The sequence below is a fragment of the Lontra canadensis genome, unplaced genomic scaffold (genome assembly GCF_010015895.1).
Source record: "Lontra canadensis isolate GAN:19392208 unplaced genomic scaffold, GSC_riverotter_1.0 scaffold63, whole genome shotgun sequence".
Lineage (NCBI taxonomy): Eukaryota > Metazoa > Chordata > Mammalia > Carnivora > Mustelidae > Lontra > Lontra canadensis.
Genome location: NW_022631057.1, coordinates 10,640,963 through 10,657,675, shown reverse-complemented (window position 1 = coordinate 10,657,675; position 16,713 = coordinate 10,640,963). Strand labels below are relative to the sequence as shown.

At 51.3% G+C, this 16,713-nt stretch overlaps 1 protein-coding gene across 11 annotated transcripts in view; it reads left to right on the top strand.

The window, feature by feature from the left end:
- The window catches only part of PLEKHA6 (pleckstrin homology domain containing A6), a 135,556-nt gene that overhangs the window by 9,817 nt on the left and 109,026 nt on the right, over positions 1-16,713 (top strand). For 10 of the 11 annotated variants that reach the window (XM_032878359.1, XM_032878358.1, XM_032878361.1 and 7 more), the window contains exon 3: positions 1,884-1,941. In XM_032878359.1, coding sequence (XP_032734250.1) covers positions 1,884-1,941 — 58 coding nt within the window. Of the gene's footprint in view, positions 1-1,883; positions 1,942-9,286; positions 9,448-16,713 lie in introns of those variants that run through there. The other variant, XM_032878374.1, reaches the window with a different exon arrangement.

The following is a 16,713-nucleotide window of genomic DNA, read 5'->3' as shown; positions in this document are numbered from 1 at the left end:
TTTTTTGTCATACACAAAAATTAACTCAAAATGGATTAAAGATTTGAATGTAAGACCTGACCCCATAAAACTCCTAGCAGAAAATACAGGCAGTAAACTCCTTGACACTGGTCTCAGTGATGATTTTTTGGAGCTGACTCTAAAGGCAACGGCAACAAAAGCAAAAATAAACAAATAGGACTTCATCAAACTAAAAAGTTTCTGCACAGCCAAAGAAACCATCAACAGAATGAAAAGGCAACCTACGGAATGGGAGAAAATGTTTGCAAATCATATATCTGACAAGGGGTTCATATCCAAAATATATAAAGAAATCCTATAGCTCAGCAACAAAAACAAAACAAAACAAAAAACCACCAAGAAAACAAACAAGAAACCCAAAACAAAAAACTATCTGATCAAAAAGCAGGCAGAAGACCCGAATAGACATCTTTCCAAAGAAGACATATAGATAGCTAATAGGCATATAAAAAAGATGCTTAGCATCACTGATCATCAGGAAAATGGAGTCAAAACCACGATGATGTATTACAGCACAGCTGTTAGAATGGCTCTTCTCAAAAAGACTAGAAATCATAAGCTTTGGTGAGGATGTGGAGAAAGGGGAACCCTTTTGTACTGTTGGTGGGAACGTACACTGGTGCAGTCACTCTGGAGAACAGCGTGGAGGTTCCTCAGAAAATAAAACAGAACTGCCTATGTTCCTGCAATTCCCCTGCTAGGTATTTATTCTAAGAAAACAAAAACACTAATTCAAAGAGATATATGCACTCCTATGCTCATTGCAGCATTATTGACAATAGTCATGATATGGAAACAACCTGGGTGTCCACTGATGGGTGAGGGGGTGAAGACACGGTAGATACATCCGACAGAATACTACTCGGCCATGAAAAAGAACAAAATCTTGTGATGGCGAGGATCGACCTTGAGAAAATTGTGCAAAGTGAAATGAGAAAGACAAATACCATATGATTTCACGTTTATGTGGAATCCAAACAGCAAAACAAATGAACAAACCCAACCAAAGTCATCAGTAATGGACCAGAATGGTGGTCTAGAGGAGAGGGGAGATAATGGGGAGCCAAATGGGTAGAGGAGGTCAAGAGGTACAAACTTCCAATTATATAATAAATATATAATGTACGACGTGGTGATTGTAGTCAATGATATTGGAGTTGACATACACTTGAAAGTTGCCAAAAGAGTAAATCCCAAAAATTCCCATCACAAGGAAAAAAACTGCCACTATGTATGGTGATGGATGGTAACTAGCCTTGTGATCATTTCTCAATGTATCCAAATAACAAATCATTACCCTGTACACTTGTGACTAATATAATGTGTGTCAATTACATGTTGATTAGAAAAATTTTTTTTTAAGTCTCTCCATTTTCCTGGGACTGATTTCCTAAATCCTCAACTTCCTGTCTGGAGGTGATGGGCTGGGGTTTGCAGGCTTGAGTCCTGGTCTGATCCTAGGAGGCCTGGGGCTTATGCTTCTGTAATGCCAGGCGAGGGGGCTGTGGGACGACCCTGAGCGTCTTTGCATTCACTGCTCTATCTCGGGCCAGCACAGGGCCTGGCCCAAAGGAGATGCTCAAGAAAAGCTTGTCGAATGAATGAGCAAACTGTGCGAGGCCGTGATCCATTTGGTGACTTCGCTGCTCACAGGGGGTGTCCCATTCACGCTATGGCTCTTATTATTTGCTGGAATCACACGGATAGGAATAGTGGACCAAAAAGAGGTGACATGGTTGGTTTGAGCATTGTTGGCTTGTCCCTGAATTTTCCTAGATTCCCCTGCCCCATCCCTCCTGCATGCAAATTGGGTTTGTGGGGCTGAGAAGAGAGAGTCATGTTGTGGTTTTTCTTTCTTGCAGGATTGCCCAAGGGCTGGGAGATGGATTCTACCCAGGAAGGAGCTGTGTATTTCATTAAGTAAGTAAGATGGGGTTTCTTTCTGGTCTGGCTGTTGGGCCTACTGTTGTCGTCATCACTGATGGTTACTTGGGAGGGAAGGTGCTTAAAAGGTGTGCTGGGGCCCTGAAGACCTTGGGCGGGGGGGTGTTCTGTGAATGGTCAGGAGGCCTCTAGGCTTCTGAGCTACTGAGGCAGAGAAAGCTGGGTGTGTGTTCCTGTGTGTACAGAAGAGCTAGTGTCGGTCATGGGAAGTTTTCTGGCTTGGAGTGGGTGAGGGGAGTGTTGGGCTGGGCTGAAAGCGGGGAGAAGACAGCTCAGCAAAGTAAAGAGGCTGATTTAGACACACGAGGACAAAGGCTCGGAGGAAGGAGCCCCAGCCCTGGGATGCCCAAAGGGGCAGAAGTGGAACCAGGTGGAGGGAAGGTGTGAGCGAGGGCGCACAGACAGGCAGGCTGGGAGGTGGCAAGGCCCAGCCCATCTCTCTTGCTCTCCTGGCTGGGGACCGTGTCATCCTGGAGGTGGCAGGAGTGTGTACAGTGCTCTGTGTTTCTCTGGGGGTTGGTCACACCCCTGTGTGGGCTGGGGTAGCTGGTGCTCTCGGAAGCTGACCGCACACCTGGGGAAGGTGTCTCAGAGGTGACTTTGGCAGCAGAAGGTAACTCTTTGGGCTGGGGTGGTCCACATCCACCCAACTGGACTCGTTTCCCTTGGCCTCAGCCTGGGTCTCTCCATCTCCCAGTCAGGCTGGGTTCTGGCTTCATTCCCACGGGCGAGGCTCAGCGTGCACGGGCCTGTGCCTGGTCTGGCCTCAGAGTCTATGGGACTGGGAGAGCGTGGCTGTGCAGACAGCTGGGGCGTGGGCACTGCCAGAGGAATCCCTGGCCCAGCCGGGGGAAGGAGAGGCCTCCTCATCTCTTTCCGCTCCTGCTCTCCTTCCAAATCTTTATTCATCCATCAGGAGAGCTCATCCTTCCATCCCCTGCCTTGAGACCAGCCGGCACTTACATCAGCTTGGCTTTTAACCATATTCTTTTTTTTTTAAAAATATTTTATTTATTTATTTGACAGACAGAGATCACAAGTAGGCAGAGAGGCAGGCAGAGAGAGAGGAGGAAGCAGGCTTCCTGCAGAGCAGAGAGGCTGATGTGGGGCTCAATTCCAGGAACCTGGGATCATGACCTGAGCCGAAGGCAGAGGCTTGAACCCACTGAGCCACCCAGGCACCCCCTGTTAACCCCGTTCTTGAAACAAAACCCAGAATGGACAGACTCTCTGCTTTGGCAATTCTTCAGATAGGGCATGGCTGCTATGGCCCGAGTATTCCCTGAAATTGAACAGAAATCCTTGCTTCAGTTAAGATTTATTTCTTCTTTTCTCTTTGGTGATACCATCTGCATATTCCTTATATACATCTGGTGCTTGAGACCATCGACTAGGTGCTTTCATCCATATTCTCTCCTCTCCTCTGACCCTCAACATGTACCACCTGCTGTGGCCTGGCCCTGACCCTCTCTGGCCTCCTCTTCCATAACCGGCCAGCTATGGCGATTTTCATCTTTCTTTCCCTCCATTGTGCCAAATTCAGTCTTACCTCAGGACCTTTGCATGTGCTATTCCCTCTGCCTGAGAGCACTTTCCTCTTGTTTTTGTGTACCTGGCACCTACATATCATTTCGCTCAAGTATTATCTTGTCAGAGTGACCTTTCCTGACTACCCCATCCCTTGCCCCACTGTGCTCCTCCCCAGACCTTCCCCCCTTTTTTATTTAAAGTAAACTGTATGCCCAATGTGGGGCTCAAACTTACAACCCTGAGATCAAGAGTCTCAGGCTCCACCAAGCCAGGCTGGCGCCCCAAGACCCTCTTCATACCACCTGCCAGGTAGCCGGAAGTTTGCTGTTTCTGTATTTGCTTACTTATTGCTGGTGCCCCCCACTGCCCTGTCAGTTCTGAGAGCAGATCCTGGCTATTTCGTGTTCCACCATGTCTTAGAACCTTGCCGGCGCATGATAGGAATCTGAGATATTTGCTGGAATGAATGAACGGGAGATGCTGGGGCATAGCTAATGCCTGCTCCAGCTGCCGGCCCAGAGCATCGTGAGCCTCCTGGGTTCAGTGTGCTCAGTCCTGAACTCGTCAGCTTTTCCTCGCCAACACCGATCCCATCTTTCTCAGAAGCGCCACCGGAGCTGAACCCTCAGAGACAGGCTCACGCCCCACTGCCTGTCGGTTCTCTTCCCAAATATCTCACCCCGTGGCCAGAGCCTGCATTCCTGCCCCCACGGGCTCTCACCTGGAACATTCTAGCAGCTTCCCGGACTGATCTCCCTGCCTTCAGGCCAAACGGCTGCAAGAATGCTTGTTCTCTACAATGCACATCTGTATTTGCACGAATTTGTATTGCCACATCATTCTGCATTAAAACTCTTTTGTGCTTCCCATCAGTTACAGGAAAAAATCTGAATTCCTTACTCAGGCACTTGAAAGGACTTCATAAGCTGGCTTCTTGCCTTCTTCCTCTGGCTTCACCTCCCCTACTCCGCAGTTTGGCAGACCAGATCATTTGTGGTTCCCTCAACACACACCTCCCTTCCGTGCCCCCAGCCTTTGCAAGTGCTAATCTCTCCTCTCACAGGGCTTGTGTCCACCTGTGAACACTTGCTTTTCCTTTAAAACCCTGCCCATGACATCACTCCTTCAGGGAAGCCCACCTGTATTGTAATTGTTTACGTGTGTGTTATTTTCCCTAGATTGGTGGTTCATGGACCTGAGGGTGCACTGAAATCACCCGGAGGGCTTGTTAAAACAGATCCTTTGGCCCTTCCCCTGGAGTTTCTGGTTCAGAAGGTCTGAGAATGTGCGTTTCTAACTGGTCCCTGGGGGACGCTGCTGCTGCACCTGTCCAGGCACCCCAGTCGGAGAACAGGGGTCTAGGTTGAAAACTCATTGAGAGCAGGGGAGACATAGGGCAGTCATAAAGTCTGGAAACATAGGCAATGTCATTTCATGATGTACTGCCATGAAGTGTCACCAAGCTATTACGCTTTCACGTCTGTTCCTGCACTTGGTGGCCTCCCCGTGCATCGGGAGTGGCAGTGGCCTGCCTCCCCGAGAGCTGAGCTTTACTACGTGGTCTCATTCTGTCCCCACAACAGCTTTATGAGGGAGGTACTATCATCCCCGACTGTTTTAACAAGGAAGGAGAAAACTGAGACTTAAAACTGAGATTTTAAACTGGGTAAAAAAAATGTGTTCAGTGTCATGAAGCTTGGAGGAAGCGAAGCTGGGATTCAGCCCCATGTCTGCCTGATTTCGCAGGCTGGGCGCCTAGCTTCACGCCACAGCTGCCTCTGGCTGCCTTGGTGCCTCGCTCAGAATGGTGGTGGGTGGCGGAGATTGTTCAAGAAACCCTGACTGCACTGAGTGAGTGAGCGAGGGAGGGAAGGAAAGAAGGAAGGATGGGATGGACAGCCACTGGCCCACTCGTTTTCACGGTTCCCTGCGTGATCCATTCCCTAAAGGTTTGTGACGTTGGGTTGGTGGGTGAAGACCCCGGACATGGATCCCGAGAGGTAGCAATAAAAGTCAGATACACAGACAACTTGAGAAGCTATTTATTTTTCCTTCTTGTGTGGAGGAGTCAAATTGCAATGAGCAAACCCTGACACTTGGCGGGATCAGACAAACATGATCATTGTCTATCAGTGACCCTTCCCCGCTCGGTGTTTGGGAGGTGACTCTCATGGTACCCACAATGTCAGAGCTCTAGCCTGCCTGCGGTCTTGAGGGTGTGGCTTACAGGTAGGTGGTGCAGAGAGAAGAGAAAAAGCTTTGGGTTAAAATGTGAGGGAAACCCCTGGTGGGTTTGTGTGCGTGTACCACATCCGACCAGAAGAGGGCGCCAAAGCACACAGGATCGGCCCCAGGAAGGCCTCGAAGCCTTTGCTCTGGGGGGACCCACAGTCCCACCAGGACCATCTCCAGCATCCTTCGCCACATCTCAACCACTGTGGGTCTGGTAGATCTTTCAGACACTTAGAGATCTGGCTGCTTTACACCCATTCCTGATTTCTCTGGCCCCCGGCTCCTCCCCCGCTTCCTGCTAAGGCGGCTAGCTGCCCCATTTGCCAATTCTGTCTCCACCAGCGCCTCTGTCTTTCTCCAAAGTTGGCAGGAGGGAGACATGGCAGCGATGCTTTCTGCAGAGCCCAGATAACCCTTGTTCCCGCTCTGGGCCCCTGACTGCCCCCCTTCCTCACACTGGTGCCCCCACGGTTCATGGCCAGACTGGCCTCGCACCTCCCGCCTCCCCGGGAGCCCCATGCAGCTACTCTCACTTCTTCCTCCGTCTTCCGAGAAGAGGCCAAAACACGGAGTCATCGCACCTGTGCCTCCCACGCCCCCCACGGGCTGCTCAGTGCTGCTCGCGGGGCCTGCGGGAGGCGGGGATGCCGAACCCCGGGGATCTGCCCTCAGCTTCACATGGCGGTCGCCTCAGAAACTCAAGCCGGTGGGACCCCAGGGGCGGTGGCTACCTGAGAGGTTCCCCTCTGCTGTCTCCAGAGGTCAGGCAGGACAAAGGAGAGAAGTCACAGGGGAACAAATCTGATCCTTAGCGACTGGACCAGCTCTGCCCTCAGAGGGGGCCCATGACCTCGAAGAGCAGTCGAGAATGAGACAGAGGACAACAGGTCCTGCATGGTATGCGGCTCAGGGAAGGGAAACCCCATTTTGCAGATGCAGTAAACTGAGACCCAACAGCCAATAATTTGTTCCGAGTTGCTGGATGATTGGTAAGGGGAGGAACTGGGGTCGGAACTCCGCGGGTCCTCAAGGATAGCTCACCACAGGGAGCTCCCTTTTCTCTCCCCAGCTGGTTCACTCTGGCAGAGGTGGGAGGGCCCTGTGTGGACTTTGACGGGGGAGGGGGGCAACAAGTCCATTCGTTCCACGGCCGCCTGGACTGTGATCTTCAAGAGGCAGGGAGCCCCGAGTGTTTAGGGACTGGTAGTGACCCGGAATTTTGGACTTTCCCCTTTGAGCCACGGGGGCATGGATTCTAAGGGGTGCTCTCTTCAGGATCCTTCCTCCCTCCCTCCTCCTCCTCACGCCTTCCACACCTGCGTGTGGCAGAAGTCTTGCTTCTCCACTGCTGGGCTCCCAAGAGAGAGAATGTAGATTTGGTGAAGAGACTTTCTTTTCCCTGTTCCTCTTCACTCACCCTTGCTGGAACTCTGGGACCTTCCTGCTGCAATGTCTCCCTCACTGTGCTCCCCAAAACAAAGGCACCAGCCCAGCAGCAGTCCTCCCTTGGGTCTCTCACGCCCCCAGGGCTGCCCAGATCGCCCAGAGGCTTTCGCAGGGCCCGCTCAGAGGATCTGTCTGCAGCCCTTGCCCTCTGTCTGCCAGAGAGGAAACCCTCCCAGCAGGCCCTTCTGTCTGTCTCCTGCCTTTTTCAGCTCTCCCCCTGCCTGCAGTGGGCAGGCTTGCCAAGTCCTGGAGAGCCAGGGCAGGTGGGTTGGGCTTAATCAGTCCTGCCTGGCACTAGGCCTGCACCCAGGATTTCTCTGCCCCTTTGGCTGAGTGCCTTTCTCACAGCCGAGGAACATAGCATCTCAGCGGGGCTGGGGGAGCAGTGTAGGGGGGGTGACTTAGGGACCCCCCCTTCCCCCCAGACCTGCAGGCAGATGCACACTGCCCTAACCTGAGATTCTCAACTCTGGCCTGGCCTGCTCTGGGGTTGGAAGGACAGTCCTTGCAGGAGCTTTCTCTGGGGCGTGTGGGAGTGGGGTGTGGGTCAGATCCCAGGAATGACCCTCCCATCTCGCTAACAGGCTTCTTTCTGGACCCTGGCAATGGAAGCCTGTGCTCCTGCTTCTCCCATAGCAGGTTCTTTTTAAAGGAAAGGACTTCCGGGGGCACCTGGGTGGCTCAGTGGGTTAAAGCCTCTGCCTTCGGCTCAGGTCATGATCTCAGGGTACTAAGATCAAGCCCCGCATTGCATCATCGCATCATCGGGCTCTCTGCTCAGCAGGGAGCCTGCTTCCCCCTCTCTCTCTCTGCCTGCCTCTCTGCCTACTTGTGATCTCTGTCTGTCAAATAAATAAAATCTTAAAAAAAAAATAAAGGAAAGGACTTCCATTGGTTAAATGAGGCTTATACTCAGATCCCATTAATAGAGACCCACAGAGAAAGATAAATGTGTGTGTAAGTGAAGAGAAGCTTCATTTTTTGAAATCAAGTTGTTGTGATAATAAATATTCAGAAAAGAGAGAATAGTCAGGTCGGCGAGTCCCCACAGATGCCTTTCGTCTGGCTCCTGCTTCTTGAACTATTTCTGTCCTCAGAAGGGACCCCCTGGAGCTCCTCTGGTTTCCCCTACAACTTCTGGGTCTCAGGAACAGGGAGATCCGAGACCCCATGAGCCTGCGTAGAAGTTCAGGTGAGACTATCCCATCTTCTTTCCATCTTTCTGAAGCTGGTTATGAAACTCAGCCTTCCGCTTGCACTCACCCGTTGTCACAGAGGATCTGTTACTGTTCCAGCATCCACAGAAATGTGAAGAGAAGGAAATTGAGCTGGAGAAAGAGAGATAGAGGTTGCGAGAGAGCTCTCTTAAGGGCATGGGCTTGCCTGCAGCAGAAGTGGGGCTGCAATCCTTTTGTCCGGAGCCTCCCTTCTGCCTCTGAACAAACTCAGGTACCCCCCTGCTCTGTGGGCATCCTTGCCTAAGGTCACCGGACACCAGCTTGGGCTGGAGACCTAAGAGGTCCTGGCACCTTGTCGTGGGCTTCAACCAGCGGACCATGTTCTTTCTTGCAATTCCTTTGTGCTGGGGAGGGGATGCGAAGGTGCCAGGGCCCCTACCAAGCCCTTCTGACATCTAGAGATGTGCCTGTCCCTTGGGTGGAGAGCCCCAGAGACCAAAGGTGCCCCCAGGCAGGTGTGCTGAGCCCCCATGATGCCAGCCCCTCCACCCCCGTGCCTTCCGGTTCCCTGCACTCTAGTGGGAGAACAACAAACTGCAGCTTAGGCAGAGGAAGGTGGCCCCATCCCCTTTGGGGGGTGCAGCTCTTCCTGGTGATGGAAGGCCAGGAGGCTGTGCCCAAGTACTCTGCCGTGGGCGGGAAGCATGGGTGCCTAGCAGCTTGCTGCCGGTGTGGATGGAGTTAAACCTTTCCAGGGACTATTTACTCCTGATCCTAAGTGACAGCTTGGGGAGGGAGAGTCACGTGGCCCTGAAATCCCCACGGGAGCCCATGGAGCATGCCCAGCTGCTTCTGCCTGGGAAAGATGCTGGATCCCGCAGTCACCGCAACAGCATCCTCGCCCCGCGCCAGGGACCTGCCAGCCAGAGAGATGACTGATTAGACCAGATTGGAGCCAGAGCCCCGCTCTTCAGAAGGGGGCCCTGAGGGGCGGGGGAGGAGGACCCCGGCTGGCCAGAGCTGGGGGAGGGGTGCCTCGGGGGAGTGCGGAGAGTTCTAGCTTTTCAACGCGGGGCTCATGCCGCCTCTGGAGCCGGTGAGTCTGTTGGAGCCGGTGAGTCTGTTCTGATGCATCGTAGGGATGAGGCGGGAGGAGGAAGGCTGAGCCCTGGTCAGGCTGCCAGCCGTCTGCCCTCTGAGTCCCGGCTGCTGGCACTGCGGGGCCACTGCCTTCCCCATCCCTCATTCTTGGCAGCCTTACTTGGGGATCATGGATGCTGAGAATGCTAATTATAACCCGCTCTGTGCCCCCACCCCTCCTCCAGAGTCCCCGGTAAGGGCTGATGTTGTTGGAATTTATTACATTCGAATCGCATCTCTTGGGTGAGGCCGGCTTCGGGGCTTTGGGGCTGCCTGCCTCCTGGGGTCTAGCTGGGCCCCCCCAGCCTGGCGAGAGTGAAGAGGCCAGCCCCACCCTGCCTCTAATCTTGCCAGAAGTGAGTTGAAGGCCAGCAGGAAGGGGAGATGGACGGGGGTCCCAGGGTCAGGCTCAGGTCAGCCCCAGAGACTCAGTTCCCTCTGTGTGGCCGAGGGGTCAAGCCATGTCCATTTTGCGGGTCTGAGGTTGGGGCCCAGGGCCACTGAGCTCTTGAATTCCTAGGGGCAGCTGATCTCTGGGATCTCAGGTTTAGTGGGGGGCACCTGAGGAGCTGAGGCCTGGTCCATGGGCCCGAGGGGATGGGTTTATAATGGTGGGGTCAGGCTGCGGCTAGTGGGGGCCTTATTGTGTGAGGTGCTGGGGAAGGCAGCAAGGTGGGGAGAAGCTGGCCGAGAGGGGTGGTGAGAGATCAGATGGGGAGGGGGGTGGTTTGCTAGGAAGGCAGAGGGGGAAGAGAGAAGAGCCTGGAGAGATGCTCTTTGTGACTGCAGGCCAGCCAGAGGAGGGAAGAGAGGGGGCCGGAGCCCGGGAAGGCCAGAGATGGGGAGAGGCAGGACAGAGGGAGCGGGCCCTAGGGTGCAGGGGTAGGGGAGGGCTGCAGAAAGGAGGAGGTGGGGGGGTGGAGTCAGAGTCCGAGCCAGAGAGGGAGGAGGTCTTCTGAGCTTGCAGTCCTTCCCTATTCCTATAGACCCGTAGCCCTCAATCTGGTGGTTTCCGTGGTTTACTCCCCGGGGGGGGGGGGGCTGGGTTCTCCTGAATGCCGGGGGTGGGAGCCCTGTGAGCAGATCTCAGCCTGAGCTGCCTGTCCAGATGGTCTCGGCCAGATCATAGGCACCCGCCCTACAAATCCCCCAAATCCTGGCTTCTAGGCCCCTCTGGGGGCGCACGGAGCTGGGGAGGACTTCTGGGGCCTTCTACCTCAGAGCAGCTGCATTTCAGCTAGGGCAGGAGATGAGCAGACCCTGGTGGTGGAGAGGAGGTGGGAGGGAGGTCCCACGGAGACACAGCGCCTCCCTCCCCACAGCGGGCCCACAGCTGCCTCTGCCTCCTGGAAGGACTGGGGTAGTGGCCCAAGGCTGGGAGCCATCTCCAGGTGGGGGCGGCAGGAGGGACCGGGCAGGCCTCCAGGCCTGCTGCTGGGCTCCCTTGCAGAAAACAGGCGGCTCTCTCTGTCTCCTCACAAGGGCGCAGAGTGCTGGCCTGCAGGTATGAATTATTAAAAGTCCTCGGTTTTCCAATCAGTGGCGGGTGATGACTGGTAGCGCTGGTGTGTAATTAATCCTGGCGGGCGGCTGCAGAGGCTCGAGACAATGGGGGCTTTTTTTTTTTTTTTTTTTTTTTTGCCAGGTTCAGCTTTCTTTCCTGTCTTCACAGGAAGGTGACGGTGCAGGACGCATTGCACAGATAATTACTTTTAGTGTGTCTGCCTAGATTATTGAGTCGGAATCTTCCTGCTCCGTGTAAATGAAGTAATTACCGAGAAAGTCAGTGAGCTCGGGGCAGCCAGCCCTGGCTCCCAGGCTGACATCACGGCCTGTCCAGGCCCAGCCTGTGGCCCTGGGGCACAGAAGAGGGAGCTCGTGGGGCCTGGAGCAGTGGGCAGGGGAAGGTGAACTGAGAAGAGGGGGCTTAGGCCAGTGTGAAGAAGCTCGGTCCTGGGCATCAGTGCTCCCCTTGCTGGCCTGGAGCGAGGTTCCCTGAAGCCATTGGCGCGGAGCTTGGCACCTGGCAGGGACCTGATCCACGTGGGTCCCCCAGGGGAGAGTCAGGAGGAGGAGGCCTGCCGCTGGGCATCAGGGAGAGCTTCTGAGTTCTGGCTGTCAGAGGCCGTGGATTGAGCTCTGGGCTGAGATGGTCTGGGAGCCCAGTGCATTATTGTGAGGTGACTTTAGCAGGCCAGTCTCCAACCACTTAAAAAAACATCTAGATAGGAAAGAATGGTTTGGTTGGGAAACATTTAGAAATAAATGTGGGGGCACCTTGGTGGCTCAGTTGTTAAGCATTTATCTTCGGCTCGGGTCATGATCCCAGGGTCCTGGGATGGAGCCCTGTGTCCTCGGGCTCCCTGCTCAGCAGGAAACCTGGTTCTCCCTCTCCTATTCCCCCTGCTTGTGCTCCCTCTCTTGCTCTCTCTCTGTAAAATAAATAAAAGTCTTAAAAATAAAAAAATAAATGTGGAACAGAGACGGAGAGGCCTTGAGGCAGGCTGCATAGGGTCCTTTCCTTGGTGGTCGATCAGTCCAGGTGGGCTCCTGCTCAGCACCCACACGTCCCGATGCCCCCCAGAGACCATCTGGTCCAGCCTCCCTCCAAGCCCAGACGAGCCCTCTGTTCCTTCCCTGCTGGGAGCACTGGCCTCCAGCGACGGGGAGCTCATTACCTCGCCAGGCAGCCTGCTCCACGGTTAGAACATTCTTCTATATAGAATCAAAATCCGCCCACTTCTGAGGTCTGCCTTTTGGTTCTGATTCTTTGGCGCAGCACAAAGCAAGTCAGCTCTCTTTCCCGTGGTGATAAAGATTTTTTTTTCATATTAAAATAGCATATAATAATGTGTGGATGTAACATATTTTATGTAACCGATTTTGTATTGGGACATTTAGGTTGTTACCCTTATTTTCCTTTCACAATAACACATGAACATTTGTGTGCATAAGGCCTTTTCTGCATTTGGATTATTTCCTTAGGATAAATCCCAAGACATAGAATTAATGCAATAGAGTATATACATTAAAGAAATTATGGTTCTGAGTCAAAAAGTAATACATATTCATTAAAAAAATTGAAAAACATATAGAGAAGAGATGAAAATAGCCCATAATTGTCTCAGAGGTTTGGTACATAATTTTGCCATTTTGATACATGTATTTTTTATGAATCCATGCATAGACATGTAACTATATTATCACCATACACGTATGGACTATTAAAATTTTGGACCAAGGATATATTTTTGTCACTTACATAAGTGGCTTTCTAGTGTTTCATGATCTATCTATTCTGTTTTTTTAATTGATCCCCTTGTTAAACTAGGTGTTTCCAGTTTTTTGCCTTTAAAAGCAATGCTGCAATGAATATATGAGTATCTGAATCTTTGCACATATCCATGATTTTTTTCCCTTCATTCACATTTCTAGAGATGGAACTGCTGTGTTTTATTTTTTTTAAAGTTTTTATTTTAATCTGGTGCTCTCCTTAATTCCCATCACCTGTTTCACCCATCCCCCACCCACCTCCCCTCCGGTAGCCATTCGCTTCTTCTCTATAGTTTAGAATCTGTTTTTGGTTTGTCTCTCTCTTTCTCTCTCTCTCTCTCTCTTATTTCCCCCTTTGCTCGTTTGTTTTGTTTCTTAAATTCCACATATGAGTGAGATCACATGGTATCTTTCTTTCTCTGACTGGCTTAGTTCATTAGCATTATACCCTCTGGTTCTATCCATGTCCTTGCAAATGGCAAGACTTCATTCGTTCTTGTGGCTGAATAACGTTCCATTATATATATACCCAACCTCTTCTTCATCCATTTATCTATGGATGGACACTTGGGCTGCTTCCATATCTTGGCCATTGTAAGTACGCTGCTATGAACATAGGGGTGCATGTATCCTTTTGAATTAGTATTTTTGTATTCTTTAGGTAAATACCCAGTAGTGCGATTACTGATTGGTTGGGTAATTCTATTTATAACTTTTTGAGGAACCTCCATACTGTTTTCCAGAGTGGCTGCCCCAGTTTGCATTCCCACCAACAGGGAATTGCTGTGTTTTAAAATATTTTGACATATTTTGCCAAATTCTTTGTTGGAAATTACTAATTTACGTTCCCAGCAGTTGTGTTTGAGAACACGTTTTGTTATACGAGCATCAGCGTGGAACATGGTAACATTTTCATTGCTTTAATCTGTCACTGCTTCATTGTTTTAATGCATTTGTTTGATTAGGAGTGAGATTTAAGAGGTTTTTAAAGTATGAATAACCCATCTATTGTCATTTGTTTGAGTCTTTGGCTTTTCCTAAAAGACAGTTTATGCAATCATCAGGATGGTAGTACGAGGGTCAGGGGGCGTCGGGGGTAGGGGGGTGGAATTCGGGTTGAACCTGGGCTCTCTCACTTACCCGCGACACGACCTTGACAGTGACTTAAATCTCTCTGTGCCTCAGTTTCTCCAACTGTAAGACGAAGATAAGCAAGTTACCTATTTCATGCACTTCTTGCGAAGAGAGGTGCATGTCTGTCCCATCTACAGAGCAGGTAGAAGCATGCCGATCAGAGCCACACATGTGTTTGCTCCTATTATCTTACTGTGGTTAGTGTGTGTGAGAAACACAGAGATCTGAAGACAGTGTCGGGATCTCCCTCCCTCCAAGCCCCCCAGGTGTCTTTGTCCTGGGCTAAATGCCCCTAGTCCTCCAATGGCCCCACTTCCTTTCTCAGGCTTTCCTGGAGCCTCTGGTGCAGTGCGGTCCTGCCAGCACAGAACATGGTGAGACAGCCACTCCTTGTTCCCAGGACAATCCCCCAGAATGTCACACTTCTGGGGACTTCTGGCAGGTGCCCGGATGGAGGGGATTTGGCTCCTCTAATGTCTTCTGGGCACAGGACTCTGTCCTGGAGCCTCCTTACCGCTCTGTGTGTCCTTACTGACCCTCCTTGTCACATCCATCCAGAGTGTGCCCCATTGCTGGAGTCCTCTTTGCGCTTCCCAAAGTAGCGTATGATAAATGAATTCTGGGGAGTGTGTTAATAATAATGAGAGAGAGTGGGTATGCTGCCTGCTCGTGGTGGGAAGAAGGCCCATCTAGAACTTGAAGACATAAATTCAAATCCTGGTCCAAATTAGCAGCTGTGTGATTTGTAGCAAACCACTTAATCTCTCCAAGCTTTTGTTTCCTGTTCTAAAAAATGGGATTAGTATCACTAGCCACTTAACTAGCTGATCACTAGGTGAGTAATATATATATATATATATATATATATATATATACACACACACACACACACATATATGGAAGTGTTTTGTAAATTGCAGATAATTATCCAAATGTCAGTTATCGTTAGATGTGTATATACGAACAATGTGTAACAGAAGGCAGAGCTTTAACTCAAACCGGAACCAAGGTAGGTTGGTAAGAAATGTGTTTAGGGCTGATGGTATGGTATTTATGCTGACCTCCAATCCTCCTCCCGCATTTATTTAGCCTCTCTCAAGAGTTGGTCCCGACTGTGTGATTCAGGAAATAAGGCGGGGCCCCTCCATGCTGATCTGTAAACATTCCTGGATGCTCAGGCTTTATCACTGCATGGCCAAGGATCCCCCTCCACGGAGGAGGTGAGGTCCCTCCCTAGCTGACGTCACCACGTCTACCCCGTCCGGCTCATCATTACCTGGAAACCTGAGTCTATAATTGCAGGGGCCAATTTGCTTTTAATTAGCCTAATGCTTGCAATTAGCCTGTTCAGTGCACCTCTGCCTCTGGTGGCGAGGTCATTTTTCTGATTTTGCTTGGTTCCTGGGTCCTCATTAGCATCCCTCGGCCATCCAGAGACATCCAAGCCTGCTTGCCTCCACCCAAAACTGTGGCTGCAGGGCTGAAGCATTGAAGAGGTTGTCGTGGGGAAGGAAAACTTCCTTTTGGCGAGGTGGGATAGGAGGGTGGGAGTGTGCCGACAGAGAGGTAAATTTATTGGCAACATAGGTGAGGCCTAGAGCCTGGCTTCCTCCTTCTAGTCCAGTGCTGCCCCGTTTTTAAAAAGATTTTATTTATTTATTTATTTATTTATTTATTTATTTATTTATTTGAGAGACAGAGAGTGAGGGATCATGAGACGCAGGGAGGGGTAGAGGGAGAAGCAGGCTCCCCGCTGAGCAGGGAGCCCAATTTGGGGCTCGATCCCAGGACCCGGGGATCATAACCTGAGCTGAAAGCAGGCGCTTAACCAACTGAGGCACTTAGACATCCTGCTGTTCCCCTTCTGAGCTTTATTTCCTCATCTTGAAAATGGCAGTAACAACTCCTGCCCTGCCTGCAACACCGAGGCTCGCATGAGCTAAGGCAGGAAGTGGGCATGCGTGCGAGGCTGGGTCCCATGAGACTTCTTTATCACATCAGAGGTGAGAGAGGCCTGTGGAGTCCCACAAACAGTCTAGTGTCCCTGGACCCCTGCCTGGGAATTCCTGGTCTGCTCACCTTGCCCTCCCTCTACAAACCATGGCCGATTCGAGCACATTGGCATGTAGCAGGTGCTCAATAAATATTGGTTGGTTCTACGGGGCTTTGGGTAGGAGGGAGTTTGGGTCAAGGAAACAGTCATGAGAAGGCCTCGGATGGTATGTACGGGGGGCATTTACCTCCTGTGCTCCTCGGCCTCCCTCCTCATTCCCCTAGACGGCATTGCTGCAAGACCAGAGATGGTAGTGTTTGTCTTTGTCTTTGTGGTATGTCCCACGAGCGAGGCACACGGCAGTTGCTCGGTAACTGCTTTTTAATGAATGAATGAATGAATGAATGAGTGAGTGCCTGAGTGAAACAGGGTCATGCAGTAGATCACGGCGTTGTCAGACGAACAGGGCTTGGAATCCTGGCCCCGTCACTGTCTTCTGGCAAATATTTACCGTATGTTCGTTATGTACCCAGCAGGTCTGAGGTTGCAAAATGAATTTTTAAATTCACAGTCTGGTAAGGGAGCAGACGTGTGAGCAAGTAATTGTCCCGTGTGTGATGGAGACATATGCTACCTACGTCGGTGGCCAAGAAAGAAAGTGGTAGAGTCTCCCTGGAGAGACGGGATTCCTGAGGAAGGGGCCTGAAGGTCAACCTCATGGGTTTCTCACCAGAACCAGAGCCTCCTTCCCAGGGGTGAGGACCGAATGAAATCAAATAGTGTGAATGAAACTGACACTGAATAATCTTTTAATGAAGATTA